Raw genomic sequence first — 17,040 nt, forward strand, 5'->3', positions numbered from 1 at the left:
ACTGAAAAGCTGTCCATAATGGAGGAAGAATGACGTCTTTCAGATGGTGTCCTGTGCCCATGAATCTACTCTGGGATGTGTGTGCACATGAGTACAGTACCATCTTGGAAATGTCATTTCCTCTACTCCATTCTCTAGCCATTGGATGGTCAGGTTTGTGTATATGCTGTGTGGAGAAGAGTGTGAGCAAGGAAGAGGCAATAGTTGGATTCTGGCCCAGGAAGCTAAGGACTGGTCTGATGCACAGTGTTAAAAGTGGGTGCTAGAAAACAAGAACATGTTCTTGGAATAAGTGGGGGAGAAGTGACAGCTGTACCCCTCCCAATCTAGTCCAGCAATGAGATGGTGAGAGTTGTTTCTCCTTTCCCCAAGTACTTACTTGAAGTAATACCAAAACATATCTATCAGGGACCCTAATATATTTTCCCCTTCCTGAAGGGTTGCATTAAATTAACAGTGGATACTTCTTCACATAATGCCATTATTAACACATGGAATTCTTTGCCACAGGATGCAGTGACTGATGTCTACTAACTTCGATGGTGGACAGGTCTATCAACAGCTGTTAAGTCAAAGCTGAACTGAAGCTTCCATGTTTAGAGGCAGTATACCTCTAAGTGCTAAATGTTGGGGAGGGCTATTGCTTTTATGTGCCACTTGTGATCTTCCTGGAAGCACCTTGCTGCCCAGAGCTCGGGAAAAAAATCTGGGCTACCTGGATCTTCGTGTGATTCAGGAAGGCAGTTCTTACGTCCTTCATGGGTGAATGAGGAATGCTATACTCATAATCAGTGATATGGGTACCTGGGAGAGAAAGTCATGCTCACATCCATAAAATATTACAGAAATCTGCAATATTGCTTTTACTAGTGATCATGAATTATATGCACAGTGGTCCACAATACAGCTCTACAATACCACCTTCACTTCTCTGAAAAGTCACTGTCAGTGCACAGGCCCTATTTAAGCTCTGAGGAAGTACACAACCATGCTGATTCTGGAGCAAAGGAAGTATAACTAAGCCTTTCCAGATGACAGGAAAAGAAGATGATTTTATAGTTAGAGTTTGGGCACCTGTGCAACATCCTACCCTCACGTATGGATGAGTATATTAGCAAAGGAGGATCTATAATTCAGAGCCTGTGCTCTGCATGTAGGAGCTCCCAGGGTTCAGTCTCTGGCATCTCCAGTTTAAGGGCAGACCTGAACCATGAGCTTTAGAAACTAGCCAAGGCGATGGGGTTTGAAATGGTGCTGGTGGAGAAGGACTACCCTTATATGTTACATTGTTGATCCATCCCTGTGGACTCCCCGAAGCAGTGTTCCTCAACCTGGGACCTTTCAGATGTATTGGACTACAACTTCCAACATGCTGACTGGGGATGCTGGGAGTTGTAGTCCAACACATCTGGAAGGTGCCAGTTTGAGGAAGACTGGGTGTATGTAGTACTGTGTGTATTTGACTAAGCTGAGGAGGGCTTACCTCCCATCCACAAAGTTGCAGAGAGATCGTTTATCACGAGTGGAGATTGCTCTCTGGATACACTGCCCTTCTTCCAGCTAACAACCCCATCCTACTCAAAAGAAGGAGTCCCCCAGTTTGCGGGGAAGCTGACATCTTAAGAGCACTGACTGAAAACCGCTGGATTTACTTCAGTTTTTTTTAAAAAAAAATGTGTTCAGCGGTGTTTAATTTATGTAGGGATCCTTGTGGGCATATGTGATACCATTAAATACACGCACACATTGCGCTATAGTTACTGTTCCTATAGGTGACGTAAAAAAACGGCAGCATTTCGAAAGACAGGGAAAGGTTGGAAAAGTTAATGCTTCCAAGAGAGGGATTGGATGAGAAAGTTAGGTCTAGCTAAAAGGGTATTCTCCTTGTTGGACTCCGTGACGGGCTGCCCCGTAACCTCTTTGAAACCTGCGTCTGAGCTTGCAGCCATAAAGCAGACGGAAAAAGTCAATTGCCGCACACTTACACCCCCCTTTCCCTCCTCTCTTTCTCCAAATCTCATTCAAGAATTTATTGCACGCATCAAACCGCTCGCTGGGGGGAAAGGAAATTTGTAGCTTTGAGGCTCACACGGCGAGAAATGTGTAGCCAGCGATGATGATGCTGTCCCCTCTCGGGATTAAACCGAGTCGAGGTGATGTCAACGTGCGTGCTTTCGAAGAAACACACACACCCGCCCACCCGCTGCAGCCCACCTCCCAGCCCCGAGCAACGCGCGGCGCTGCCAAAGGAGAGCGATCCCCGTCCCCACGTCATTGGTGGCACCGATTATAAATATGGTCCCACCAAGCCCGTGGTCCCACCGACCTCTCGAGCCCAAGCAGGAGGTTCTCCGCCGCCGAGAGCACCTGGCAGCGGCAAGCAGGCAGGAGCGCGGGGCTCTTCCTCCTCCTCCTCCTCCTCCTCCTCCTCCGGCCGAAGGGCGGCGAGGCGTGCGGCCCATCTCCGAGACCCGCGAGCCCCACCGGCGCGCCGAGCCCAGCATGGAGACGCCGAGCCGCCTGGCGTGGCTCTCGCTGTGGTTCCTGCGGGCCGCCGCGGGGCTGCCGGGCTCCCCCTGCGAGCCGGTGCGCATCCCCATGTGCCGCCACATGCCCTGGAACATGACCCGCATGCCCAACCACCTGCACCACAGCACCCAGGAGAACGCGGTGCTGGCCATCGAGCAGTACCAGGAGCTGGTGGACATCGGCTGCAGCCCGGTGCTCAGCTTCTTCCTGTGCGCCATGTACGCCCCCATCTGCACCGTGGAGTTCCTCCACGACCCCATCAAGCCCTGCAAGGCGCTGTGCCAGCGGGCCCGCGACGGCTGCGAGCCCCTCATGAAGCGGTACAACCACAGCTGGCCCGAGGGCCTCTCCTGCCACGACCTGCCCGTCTACGACCGCGGCGTCTGCATCTCCCCCGAGGCCATCGTCACCGACCTGCCCGAAGGTGAGACAGGGGAGACCCGGACGCGGGGACGGGGGGGCGGCCGGATTGGAGCGGAGGAAGAGAGGCGCCGCTGGGAGTCCCAGCCATGGGATCCAACCATGGGATCCAGTGTGGCGGAGGAGTTGCTGGACTGGGAGTTGCGGAGACCCGAGTTCGAGTCCCCACTCGGCCAGGAGGCGCGCTGGGTGACTTGGGGCCAGCAACGCACTCTCAGCCCAACCTCCCTCACAGGGCTGTTGTGGGGATAAAACGAAGAGAAGGGCCATGTCAGCTGCCCTGGGTTCTTTGCAATTGGGGGAAGGGTGGTATATAAATGTAACAACAACAACGAAGACCATCCATCGTAAGTTGCCATCACATTTCCACTTACCTGGAAGTAAGCTCCATTGGGCTTACTTCTAAGTAGGCTTTGATAAGATTGCACTGCCAAAGAGTTCCATATGGATCACCCAGGACATTGCAGCAGCAACAGCAAATTAATGAATTAACAATGCATTAATATATTATTATTATTATTATTATTATTAATAATAATAACAACAACAACAACAACAAGCATCCCGATCCCACCATTTTGCCCTGGGAAGTGAGTCCTGCTGGTTTCAGTGGGACTTTCTTTGCAAATTCTTTGCTTCGCTTTTCAACCCGATCCTCGGCGTCTTGACTCGGCAGCAAGCCCCACTGCGAGGAACAAGAATGGCAGGATCCTTGCTGCCCGTAGGAGATTTACAACCTAAATCACGTCCTGCTAATGCTTCGACCGGGTCCACCACGACCTGGGCGGCACGGAGGTCTGGGCTGGAAGGCGGAACTCCGTTCGCTTTGAGAAAGCGCTGGATAAATCCGTTTGGTTTAAACCAGAGAGCTCCTGGAGCGTGCCTGCGCCGAGTTCGCCGCCTTGGAAGTAACTACGGCCGCGATCCTATGCGCGTGTAATTTGCGTGAAGGAGTAAATTCCACGGAACGCAATCGGATTGACTTCTGAGTCAGTCCATGTGGGCTGCTGTACATCTGTGTGCATTTTAAAGCTGATCATTGAGGTTTCCCTGGACTTGTGCCTGGTGCCAGAAGAGAGGCCAATCTCCAGGACACACACAAAAATCATATATATGATTATACATAGAAGGGGTAGGGCATTTTAAAAAATATTATTATATATAGAAGGGGAAAGAGGAGTGTGTGTGTGTGTGTAATATATATATATATATATATATATATATATATATATATATATGAAGGGAGAAGAGATACATATAAAATCCACTTTCCCTTCTTATATATAATCATATATATATATATATATATATATATATATATATATATATATGGATGGAGAGGGGGGAGAAGAAGGGTATTTTATATGTCTCCCCCCCCCTTCTCCCTTCATCCCGATCTAATACTGAACATTCCTTTTTCGTGTGCCTGGTTATCTCGTTAAGAAGATGTGAAGTGGATCGATTTGTCCGACGACGTGATGGTCCACGAACGACCGCTGCTTTCCGAATGCAACAAGCCCCTGGCCCACGGTGAGTTGCCCCAATCCCCCACGGGCGCGGCGCGGCGCGGCGCGGGGGCCGCCGAAAACGAATCCTGCCGACGACATCCGTAATGTCGACTTTTTCTTCTCTCTCCTTTTTCTTTTCCCGACCAAGATCGCTGCAAGTGTAAGAAAGTCAAGCCCACGCTGGCGACGTACCTGAACAAAAACTACACTTACGGTAAGCCGGCCAGTAACATCTTTGTGGGGTTTTCAACCGAATGAGCTGCAATTTAAGCTGCTCTCCTCCATCCCTTCTTGTGGCGGGGATCTTTTCATGATCACGATCGTTCTATATATTTTTCCCCTCCTCCTTTCGTGTTGCGGGGAACAACGCGATGAAATATGACCTGTTAATTATCCAGCTAGACAGGTTGAGGAATAAAACCGAATACCAAAAGAAATTGGGCGTTCTTAGATATTCGTTTCCTTCCTCCCGAATTTGGGTTTTCTTTTCCCACATCATAACTCGCTATAACTAGTTTTGATACTTACTAGACCGATGTACTTTGGGGGGGGGGGGGACGGGAAGGAGAGAAGAATAAAATAAGTTATTTATTTTTTAGAACAAAATATGTAATAATGTGCTTGTGAATAAACATGAATGATCGATAATGATGTCCGAACTTCCCTTAAAAAATGGGAACTCATCAACTAAGACTAAATGTTTCAACTCAGAGAATGGCTCTATGCCTGAAAAAAATAACAGTAGCTATGTGTCAATGGCACTGATGTGTTTAAAAGTGCATAAATGAATATTTGGGGCTGGAATGGATGCACACCTCCTTGGGAGGAAGTTCCATTGAATGCAATGGTATTTACTTCTCAGGATGTAAATGCAGGACATAAGTGCCATTAAGAGTTACACATGAAGCACAACTAAGTTTACTTGAAAGTATTATTTCAATGGGGCTAGCTGTCTAATAAGTAGCCATAGGATTGCACGTGTGTATCCAAATCCTATGCATATTTACTCAGAAATAAATCCCAGTGGATTCAATGGAGGTTACTCCCAGTAAGTTGCATAGAATTGCAGCCTTAGGCATTCTACATTTCTTTGGATTACACCCCCTTCTTCCCATATAAACATATATCTTACATCTAGATATGATCCTGTATGAGTAGAAGTGAACTCTGTTAAAGTCAGCTGACTTACTTCTAAGTAAAGTGTGTTTAGGTAGGGTGACAATGTAGAAAGGAGGACAGGGCTCCTGTACCTTTAACAATTGTGTAGAAAAAGGGATTTCAGCAGGTGTCCTTTGTACACATGCAGCACCTGGTGAAATTCCCTCATCACAATAGTTGCAGGAGCCCTGCCCTCTTTTGTATCTGGTCACTCTAGTATAGCTCCTGCAGCTTTAACTGTTGTGATGAAGAGGGAATTTCACCAGATGCTGCATGTATGGTAAACATGCATACAAGTGACACCTGCGGAAATTCCCTTTTCTATCCTACTGCTAAAGATAAAAGAGCCCTGTCCTCGTTTTCATATGGTCACTATAGTTTAGGGTTAATGTTCTGTTGATGGTGGGGTATGTGTTAGCGTGTTTGTCCAGATGTGTTTTAGTGCTGAATGAACATTGAGTTGGATCCAGATTTAGTTAAGCTTAGACTAACCCGATTGAAATTAATGGGACTTAAATTAGACATGCCTAACTTGTCGCAGAGATTTAATGGGTCTACTCTAAGCATGACTCAGTCTGGAGCCAACCCATTATAATCCAACTTTTAAAATATTTGTTATTTGGCACAATATCCAAAACATCCAGGTTTTTTTTTTTACAGAAGTGCAAGAAGCAAAGTTGCCTGCAGGTTAACTATCTTTGCATGAATACAGGAGGAGAAGGGTCAGGAATGGGATGAGAAAGCAGATGTATTTTATTTCTATATATTAAAAGATTGGATTGACAAGGCTGCGACCAAAATAATATTATTTATTATTCCCACTCATATGACACTTTTTAGACTGCAGTTCTATACATGTTTGCTCAGTGCTTACTGAGTTCAATGGGACTAATACTCAGGTAAGCATGTATAGGTGTGCAGCCTCAGTCCCCAAAGATGCTTAACAGTACATTTAGTGTTAGCAAGGAAGCAAATCTAAATACACAAACCTTGACTTACCTTGTAAACATTTAGGGGCCTCATCTGGAGGGCACCGGTTGCCTAGCCCAGCCCTGGTCAATGTGCTATGCAGTGGAACTCCCTGAGACTTCTCCAGTATTAGGCTGTTTGTTTTTCAAAGCCTTTACTCACATGGGATTCTCCATCCACCCTTACTTTATATGTTGCAGTTATTCACGCTAAAGTAAAGAGCTTGGAGAGAGGAAGCTGCAGTGAAATAACCACCATGGTGGACGTGAAAGACGTATTGAAATCATCAACTCCGGTTCCCCGTTCTCTGGTTCCTCTGTATACTAATTCTTCCTGCCAATGCCCACCTCTTCTACCGAACCAAGACGTCCTCATTATGTGTTATGAGTGGCGCTCAAGGTAGGCAGTGAGAAGATAACAAGAAAAATGCATTCGGGTTTCATATTTGCAATATTGTTTTATAGTCGCAATATCGTCCCCTGGTGAGCACATGCAACTGCACCCATTGCGTGCATGGAGCTGCTGCCATCCACTGAAGTGAATGGGGATGCTGCTGAAGGCAGGGCAGCTCCATGAGAGCTGGAGTGGTGTAATGACTTGAGTGCTGGGCTGAGAAGTCTTGGGTTCAAATCTCTGCTCAACCATGAAGTTCAGTGGGTTCCTTTGAGTCAGTCACTATTGCTCAGGTTATCCTGCCCATCAGGGCTGTCACCTGCTGCCCTGAACTCCATGGAAAGAAGGCTGGGTAGAAATATTCGTAGTAAGAAGTGCAACAAAATGCTTCCATGTGGAATTCTCCTGTTCAGGACACTCCATTCCATTCTCAAGCAGCCAGCCAACATTCTGCTGTAACTGAGCATGCTCAGTCCTCATTGGTTTGGGGGTTTTCACACACACCCCATCCCCACAGGGATACTATTCTGCAAACCTAGCTGTACTTCTGCAAAATCCCTTGAGCATGCTGATACCTCCCACTTGTTGTGCATAAAGGGTGATGTTTTGGCTGTACAAACAACAGCACTCTGAGAATTGAGATTGCTGTTAGTGTATACAAGTGGGGCCCGCAACAAAATGTTGCAGTGTGAAATGCTCCACTCCATTCCCCCTCCCTCCTAGTTTTCAACCCCCCTCCCCACAACAGTCAGTCAGTATTCCATGCTCACTGAACGTGCTCCGTCCTCATTCCGTTGTTTTTTTTGTAAACATACTGTTTGGCTATTAAAGCTTGAGCTTTGAACTTTTTTGAAGTTTCAAAATTCTCTGCATGTCTACACTGCTCAAACGTCAGTTTAAAACAAAAATGAGAAAAGTGAGTCTGGTAGATCTTGAGTGATAAGCCTTACACTACCATATTGTTATATAAGATGATCGAACTGACCCGGGTCCACTAGGATTGGAATAGCCTTTCATTTGATAGAGTGGAGCCATTATTCAAACTTACACATTTGTAGAATCGGATACATTATGCTTGCTCCATCTGAATAAAGCCATGCCAGCTGGCAGCCCTAAGCATGACTTTACCCATGGTGCACTGCTATAGCTCCCTGTGGGAGGGGTCTGTCCACCCCCTTCTCCTGAAAGCCTGTGGGAAGGGGCTGTCCCACAGCAGGGGGAAGAGGCCAGTCATAGAACTCTGTCCCTCAGCCTACTAATCTTCCCTGTCTTCAAATGTTATGGACTGCAAAGCTATATGCTGGTTAGTGAATTCTCCCCTAGTGCCTAAGGATGTTATTGTAGGCTTCAACCACATGGACACAATTAAATTAATTACCACTAGTTAATGCATTTATAAAACAAAATAATCCTGAGGTACACAATTCTAGGGTCCTCTTAGTATGCATGCCAAGTTTCAGATGCCTAGGTTTCACAGTCTTGGTGCTATGATGCCAATGGACAGACAGACACATATCCTGTTTTATTACTATAGTAGGGGATGGTGATAAATCTGACCTTTTATATCCATAGATAAATGCATTATGTTTTTGAAAAGGAGAGGAATGAAAATTGGGTCTGGAAGGAAGGCAGAAAAGATGGGTTAAAAAAAAAAACTTAAGCAAAGGTTGAATGCCTAACTTTTGATTCTACAATGTGAGGGACAATAGCAGGAATATGTATATGAAACATGATAGTGGTGAACCTTGAGCTATTGTAAAATGTCAATACATTTGTATGAAGGCTTTCAGAATTAAGCTAGGGAATGGGGAAAAGATGAGAAGGAGCTCCATATTTCATGGAACAAGTTTGCCCATGATGTTTTTTTAAAGGTCATTGAGGTTTTCATTTTATATGTTTTGTCAAAGGATTCGAAAAAGAGAGCAAAAACAAAAATATTGTGTTTCCTATTGAACTCGGCCATATGTAAACAGGGCTTGAGTTACAGTGGCTTTTAAAAATGTCAGAAGTAACGGTCACTTGCTTGGAAAAGTGCTGAAGAAAAGACCACATTCTTGTTTCTATCACATTCTTGTTTCTGTCACAAGTTCCCCTTGTATGATTATATTGTGGGCCTCCGTCTTGGATTAAAGGATGTAGAAGTCTTGCATTCAGCTAGGGCCGTAATAGCAAAAGTCATCATAAAATGCTCAGTCTGATACAGTTCTGAATCCAACACACATTTGGAGATGGCTGTTGCACATGTTGCAGGGCAGAAAATAATAATAATAATAATAATAATAATAATAATAATAATAATAATAATAATGATGATGATCATGATGTCTTCTTTTCATGTATCTCTACCTTTAAGAGATACATGAAAGTATGTGTGTGTCACATATATCCGGAAATATTTACCCACTTCCACATATGGTACTGCCTTAATGCTGATCACCCAGACATGTCTTTGTGTACTCCTTGGTGATGCTACTCCTGGATGCTCTGTCAAGGAACAGTATCAGCCATGAGAGGAGGACATGGGCACCTGAGGGCCGCCAAAGGCATGCTGGGAGATGTAGTACTGGCATCACTATCTCTCAATCCTAACTTGGCCCCCACTAACTTTCCCTAACTGCCCCTAACTCCACCCACCATTCCATTCTAGCCTTAGCTGTCAGTCATTCCTCCATTCACTCTTCTGTTTCAATAGCCTTGGGTGGGAGGGAAGATTTATGGTGGCCATCATCCGGAAGTGGCTCACTATCCTGGGCCTGAAAGGAGAGCGCCTGGGTTGGCTGTCTCAGTTACTAGGCCCCATCAGGAGCAGAAGGGGGTTGCAGCTCTGGGCAAAAGGCATGCTGGGAGTTGTAGTTTTTGTTTTCTGTGGGGACAAGGAAAATCATGACTACAATTTCAAGATGGCCCTGGCCAGATGTTGAGGGAGGGAGAGAGAGAGAGAGGAAACTAATTTAATTTGTTTTAAATTTACCTCACAGGTCTAGGGGGGATATGAATTTAATTTGTTTAAAGGTTAACTCACAAGCCTAGCACCAGCCTGCTACTTTAAGATGTTGGATCCGCTTCCCTACTATATGTTATTTAGATATCTGGGGAATGCTGTATATATTTTGAAAACATATTTTTAGGATTGCATCTTTTTTAGCTGGTAGAAAGGGTGTTGTGTGTCCTGATTGTTTTTGAAGTTTAGACAGCTGCTCCATGATGGAGGTGTAGACTTTTCAGGTAAAACAAAAAATGTGGTTTATCATGAAGCTCTAATTTAAAATACAGTTCTTATTAATACAATTTTCCATTTATTCTTACAAAACAATTTACTAACGCAACCAAACTAAAAAAAACCCAACCAACTGAAAGATGAATAAGTTGCACAGAAATTTATTATATATCAAATAAATGTTATAAACATTATTCATGGACCCGAGTAACGCCAGGCATATCAGCTAGGAGAGAGAGAGAGAGAGACAGACAGAGATACAGAGAGAGAAATGGCATGTTAGCAATGCACACATAGACCAAGTTCATGCTGTCCAGGACATGGACCAACTCAACAGGAAATATGCAAACCAAATGGACCTTGTAAAGGATAAAATCTTTTTGGATTGTGCCCAGTGTTTTTGCTTTACACTTTGTAAACTGTGGTAACTCTCTTTTACTGTACAGCAGCAGCCAAGAATGGAGAAAAAGAAGTGGTTTAGAAGAATGTAGAGATGTTGGCAAGTGCTACAAAACCTAAATCCTTGGATTTTGGAGAATCATTTCAAACCTGGCTCCAGGCTATTTGGAGAGTCAAGTCCAAAATGAATCTCCAAAATAATACCATTATTGTTGTTTCATGCTAGAGCCCAACACAGACCTAATTCTCTGGTTTCCAGGCAATGTTTGATAAATTAATCCATATTATATCTGGAATAGATGGTGGTGTGGGTACCCATCCATAGAAGAAAGCAAAGTATTTTCAATTATTCTAGTAATATATACAATTAGTATTAATATATCAATGGTATAACATACAATATGATATAGAATAATCATAAGATTATTCTGAAATCATTAAGAGAATAAGAAAATCATCACACCATCACGTTTGTTTACCGTCGCTTCTCTGCCTGTGCATTTGCCCCTCTTTTGAAAGGAAGTAAACAACTTGCACGTGGCCCATTCTCTGGGCCATGTTGATCGTGCTGCTTCTCCTGCACACAGCAGGAGACAGCGGCAACTTCCATCTTTATTTTAAGTTGGACTTACTGGGGTGCTTTTTTGTGGCGCGAAGAAGGCTAGAAGGGGCAGAACATGCGTGTGAGGCAGACAACGTTGTGAGAGGGACCCGTGAAAATCTGTGAGTGAGCATGCAATAAAAGACTCTTCTGATGGAGGTCTAAAGAGATTCATATATTGTAACAGTAAATTATACAAATGCCAGTATTTTATTTAACCCTACATTTTTGTCTTCATTGCATTAGTTGATGAGAATATTGATAAATGGAAATTAAGAGAGCAGTCTTGAACTCCTTGAGAAGCTCAGGGGTACTTTGGATATGGCAATCTCCCTTTCTATGGGTGGAGGGAGTTCACAGGTGGAGAAGGAGGTCTGCTGATAGAGGGTTCTTTGTTGCAGTGGCAGAAACCGTCATTGCTATCACTCCTCCAATGGTTGTAGAGGGGGAAAGGGGACATGCAGAGCATGTTGCAGCAGTGTGAGGGAGACCCTATCTATCTCATCCTCTCCTCCATCCACCAAAAGATTGCTCTAGATATTAATCTTTATTGACATGGGCCATCCAGAGTTTAAAGTCTTCAAGTTCTATTGAATCCAGGGAAATAGACTTACAGTTGAATTCTATCCACTGAGCTAGGTGGAACTTACTCTCAGGTGAGTGAGTGTAAGGTAGCATCATATGTTTGAAGCAACATTTCCCTCACTAAAATCAATGGAATGTAGAAGGGCTGATTTCTGGCTGGAATGAACCCCCTGTTTTATGTTGCATTCTGAAATTAGGAAATGAACTCCATTTTTCTTTTGTGCCCTTTCAATTCTTCAATAATTTCAGGTTGATGCTTCTTGATGGGTGCTCAGTTGAAAAATGGAAGGATCCCTTAAGCAAACGTTTTAAGGTAAGAGCATTTCCAGGCATTTCTGGATACCTTCTCTTCTAGTATAGGGTGTGATGGATTTTCCCCGAGTTTAGAACCTCCAGCATGCATGCTAGATCCATCCTGTGGAGCACCCCAATGTAGCCCATGGAACTTTCCAGGGTTCCACCAGCAGATGGGACTTAGCCTCCAAGTCTGATTCCCTGGAGGAACCTTCTTGGAGGGCATCCCCACTGTTATCTCCAATCCCAGATTGGAGATAACAGCAGGAGGTCCTCTGCGTGCTGCTGTTACAGGGCCTATTCTGTAGTGTGCTCACCTACAGTCAGTAGTCAAAAGTGGGCAGGAATGGAGAGATACAAGCCCTGGAAAAACATTAGATAATTCCAATTAAACGTTGCAGCCACATTCATTTCTGAGTTTAGAGTATCAGAAAAAAGCATTATGAGAGCTCTTGGCAAAACGTGTAACCATTTTCATTACTGCGTACAGCTATTGTTGTGGCTAGTCAATAAAGCACATGTGTATAAGAAGCCACACTCAGCAGTACGTTAACATAAACCCTGTCTGTGTATATAAACACATATATGAACACAACACTAAGGTTTATCCCTTCCTCACCACAGGATTTCAAGGGGAATGTATTGCAATGACCACTTCCTTGGCAGGCTCATAAAAATCTTTTCCAAATTGTTCCAGGGATTATTATTTTTTTTTGAATTCCACTGTTTATCTTGCTGGAAATTCCCTCTGAGACCACTTTGGGCATGTCTTACCAGAAAACTCGGAGATGCTCATTCTTGCTTTGATTGGAGAGATCAGCTTTTAGAAATAATGATTTCCTGCACTTCATGCAGTACACATAGCTGTTTTCTCTCTCAGGTTAAGTGGGTATAATATAGATTTGTGATGGTTATATGAAAGGGACATGTGGAAGTTTTAAAATGTAAGGCAGGCCCCCTCTGCTTTCTCTAAAGTTAAAAAAAATGAACAGGGAAAAAAAATACGTAGCTGCTAGGTACAGATTTAAAGTACTATGTGATGTTCAGTTTGGCTTTTGTTCAGGTTGGACCCTGTATTTCTAGGAACTGCCAAGGCCATTACCTGAGCCTCAGTTAATGTGGTCATCCTGGAGCAGTGCTGAAAGAGTGTGATTGACCGTAGGGTGACCATATGAAAAGGAGGACAGGGCTCTTCTATCTTTAACAGTTGCGTAAAAAAGGGAATTTCAGCAGGTGTGCATGCAGCACCTGGTGAAATTCCCTCTTCATCACAACAGTTAAAGCTGCAGGAACCCTGCTCTCTTTTTATTTGGCCACTCTAGTATGGCTCTACGAAGAGTTTGTAGAGGCCTGGTTTGTTCCATTTCTCCTCCTTAAAAAAGGGGGAGAAGGGGGGGGAAATCCTGCAAAACAGGCCTCCATGCAATTAGGCACTTATAGTGAGAGCCTAGTTCTCACTGGAGGCTATCTGTATAGCGGCATCAAGGTACAGCATGGTCAGGCACCTGCCGAGGGCACACACACCAGTAGGGGCTCTCCTGACGTGAGACCGTTGGGCCTCTCCTCTTCTTCACCGTTGCAACCTGCTTGTTCACCTGCCTCTTGCTCTGGCCCAGACAACAGTGGTGGTGTGAAGGAGGAACAGTAGGTGCCACTGCCTATTTGTCCATTGGCTGTCTGCCTGGCAAGCAAACAGGTGCTAAGAATGAGGAGGAAGGTTGTGTACTTTTATAGTTGTATGCTTTTCTATGGATGTATTTGTCATGGCCTTCGGCTAGCACAATAAACTGATGATTGATTGATTGATTGATTGATGAGGAGGAAGAGGAAGTGCAGCATTTGGTAGCAGTGCTGGTTAGAAGGTAGGCTCATTGAGGGAGGTGGAGGAGGATTTGCCAAGGGCCCTTCAAAACCAGGAGCCAGCATCGGGGGCACATCTACATTAAGGGTTTGCCCTGGGGTTGCTTCGCAGTAGTGGCACGTCATCTACATGACGCAGACGCCATTGCGAAGCCATTCGGGGGCAAACCCTGGAAACTCCGCTCCAAAAAGTCGGGCACTTACCCCAACTCTTTTGGCAGTGGAGCCCATGGCGCCCCCTGATTGGTCGCTATGGGCGGCCCTGCGCCTGTGGAAAGGTAAAAATAAAAATGGGGGCGGGAGGATAGGAACAGGGCCATTCTTCCCCACTTTTTTCATTTTATTTTCTATATCTGTGGAGCTCCATAGATATAGATAATAAAAATAAAAAGAAATGGGGGTGGGTGGGGAGGAACAGGCAGCCAGAGAGAGGAGACATGGTCCGTCCAAGTCCCTCTCATGTCCTCCTCTGGCTGCCTCATTCCTTCTCCCCCCGCTTTAATTTTTATTATTTGTTTCTACGCAGCTCCGCAGATACAGATTATCAAATGAAAAGGGGGAGGGTTAGGTTTGGTTTTATTTTACTTTTCCAGAGGCTCAGGGCTGGAAAATTCACACTTGCCTTCCTTCTCGTGCTGATGCCGGGAAGGAATGCAAGTGCAGGTGCGTAAAGACAGGGGCTGAGAGAAGGAGAAGAATTTGTTCCATCCTTCAAGTCAGATTGCTGCATCACTACTTCCAGTTGAACGTTCACATCATGGAAAAGCCTACAGTTTAGCTGCGATCTGAGCTTTTCTTCTTCTTTTTTCACTAACGGCTTTGTTTCCCCAAACCATTTTTCTTCCTAGAGATGGGAACAGCGACTCCAAGAACAAAAGCTGCGAGCAGCCCCTAATAAAAACCAGAATGCTCGAAACTCCGGTCGCAGTGGGGTACTAAAGCAAAACTCAAAGAATGCCAACCCAGTGCTGGCTGGTGCCAAGAAGATCAATAAACTCAGAAGTGACCAGAAAGAAGTCAATTCCAAAAAAATCTGAGTTACAGATTTTCCCATGAGATAGGTCACAAGCTGGCCAGAGTGGCGTATGTGTATCCCTGAACTCATCAACATAAACATTTACTGCCATATTCCAAATAGCCATTATCTGCAGTAATTTACTTTTAATGGATTGCTTCCCCCCCCCTCACTTTAAGCCACAGATATAGTTTTGCACTAATGTGAGGTGGGCCGATGAAAAGCGATTGTTTATGCATATATTTTAGCATAGCCGGTCATAGTTTACCAATAAGCATCAGGATGGGCTATTGGGTGATTTAAATGCATGTGTGGTGGAATTTTGCCTACATGCTAAGGTTGGCACATATGTTCCAGAAGGGGGGCAGTCACTATGTCCCTCTCCAGGTGAGTAGGGCAATAGTACTCTTTGGCAATTCATCGTGCTTCCTCATAACAATGCTAGTCAAAGACAAGCCTTCCTGTGTTGTTGTGCAGAAATCTGATGAGTTTGGGAGAGGGATGCCATGTGCTAAACACATGCAGCTGTAGCTGAGGCTGCTTTGTCAAGAGAGGAAACATGCATTCTCACTCTTTGTCACTGAACCATGTGTGAGTTTATGTAGCAAAACCATACTAAATCAAACTTATTTTTTGTTTACTTTGGTCTGGCTTTCAAGATAATTTTACTTTAAAACATTTGCTGAAAACCAGTACTTACAAACAAATAGACACCGAACAAGCTAGATTGAAAGCTTAGAAATTATACTTACATGTTTGCCACATATAGCTTTATTAGAGACTAAGGCCTTAGCTAGACCTAAGGTTTATCCCGGGATTGTCTGCTTCCGGGATATCCTGTGTGTCATTTACATGAACAGGGATGACCCCAGGACGATCCTGGGATAAACCGTAGGTCTAGCTAAGGCCAGAGATTCCTAAAATACAGAATGAAACCATTAAAAACGTCTAACTGAAAACATGACAAATAGCAACTCCATTGTGTGGTTTTGAAATATTGTTTAAAAAATTGAGATGATATCTCTGGAACTAGTTTGGCACATGTTAAGTGCTACTAATAGTATGATCAGAAAAATAATTGCTCTGATCCATAGATCCACCATTCTGTTGAGAGGTGCTCATGGATCTCTTCCACGTTTGGGACATCCTACTCATTTCAATGGATGGTGCCAATTAGCAAACACGTTCCATTGTATGCATGGATCGAATCTTTCAATTGAAATGAATGGGGAGTTTTTGGAAGCAGGACAAATCTTTTCATCCATCAGCCCTCCTTTGCCAAATAAACTCTCACTGGATCGGGGCAATTGGCTGCAATACAGAGGAGCATGCAGAAAGAACTGAAAGTATAGGATTTTCTGCTGTCTGTTTAATGCAGCAGCCTCATCCCACTTCACCCCCACCATGCACATATCCACAGCACTGTGTAAGAAGCTGCTATTGAACTGCACCCTCATCTCATTTGATGCAGCAGGATTTGAATGCTGCCATTCATGCCCAATGAATATGATTCAGTAGCTTTGTATCGCAACACAAACGGGGATTCCCACTGTCAGCTACAGAATGATTTGTGCTGAGATCCTTTGCTTTCCATATCTGACAGCAGTACTCAGCTGTGCATATGATTTCTTCTTCTTCTGGATGTCACCCATCACGTTTAAGTAAGTGCCACTGATTCTGTGTTATGGGTTTAATCCAGAGATAAGCACACAAGAGGTCACATGCACATAGCTGGGTTTTCTTGTTTGTAGTTGCACTCGAGTTTTAAACACTGGGGAGCTTAAAAATGTAATTTGTGTTTGCATCAACGGGAGTCTTGGAGTGTCAATGTAAACAAAACATTTGATTGTGCATGCCTGTACAATAGACTCTTGAAGGACTGCGGCCAATATGTTTAGTATTGGGATATAAGTCTTTGTCAATGCATTTCATAATCCTGGATTATTGTTGTAACAGGGATAAACAATTTGATCTCTTGTCCCCTGATTTTTAAAGACAGTTACATGTAAGAGGTGCATAAAAATGTACCTATAAATACTTAGCAGCCACCACAATCTTTCCTACTGGCAAGGCAAACCTGGTTTCCTCCTGC

At 44.3% G+C, this 17,040-nt stretch overlaps 1 protein-coding gene across 1 annotated transcript; it reads left to right on the plus strand.

Moving 5' to 3' along the window:
- The first annotated feature begins 2,295 nt into the window (after window positions 1–2,295).
- SFRP4 (secreted frizzled related protein 4) lies at window positions 2,296–15,259 on the plus strand. The gene is made up of 6 exons (XM_063123089.1): window positions 2,296–2,953; window positions 4,393–4,479; window positions 4,606–4,671; window positions 6,785–6,983; window positions 12,029–12,092; window positions 14,782–15,259. Exons 1-6 carry the CDS (start codon window positions 2,296–2,298, stop codon window positions 14,968–14,970), a joined length of 1,263 nt encoding a protein of 420 aa, XP_062979159.1. The 3' UTR covers window positions 14,971–15,259.
- The last annotated feature ends 1,781 nt before the right edge of the window (window positions 15,260–17,040 follow it).

This window comes from Elgaria multicarinata, chromosome 1 (genome assembly GCF_023053635.1).
Source record: "Elgaria multicarinata webbii isolate HBS135686 ecotype San Diego chromosome 1, rElgMul1.1.pri, whole genome shotgun sequence".
Taxonomy (NCBI): domain Eukaryota; kingdom Metazoa; phylum Chordata; class Lepidosauria; order Squamata; family Anguidae; genus Elgaria; species Elgaria multicarinata.

Coding starts and splice junctions, on each gene's coding strand:
- SFRP4 (XM_063123089.1), top strand. CDS start 2,296: ATGGTCCCACCAAGCCCGTGGTCCCACCGACCTCTCGAGCCCAAGCAG. Junction 4,480..4,605: donor CAACAAGCCCCTGGCCCACG/GTGAGTTGCCCC, acceptor TTCCCGACCAAG/ATCGCTGCAAGTGTAAGAAA. Junction 4,672..6,784: donor GAACAAAAACTACACTTACG/GTAAGCCGGCCA, acceptor TATATGTTGCAG/TTATTCACGCTAAAGTAAAG.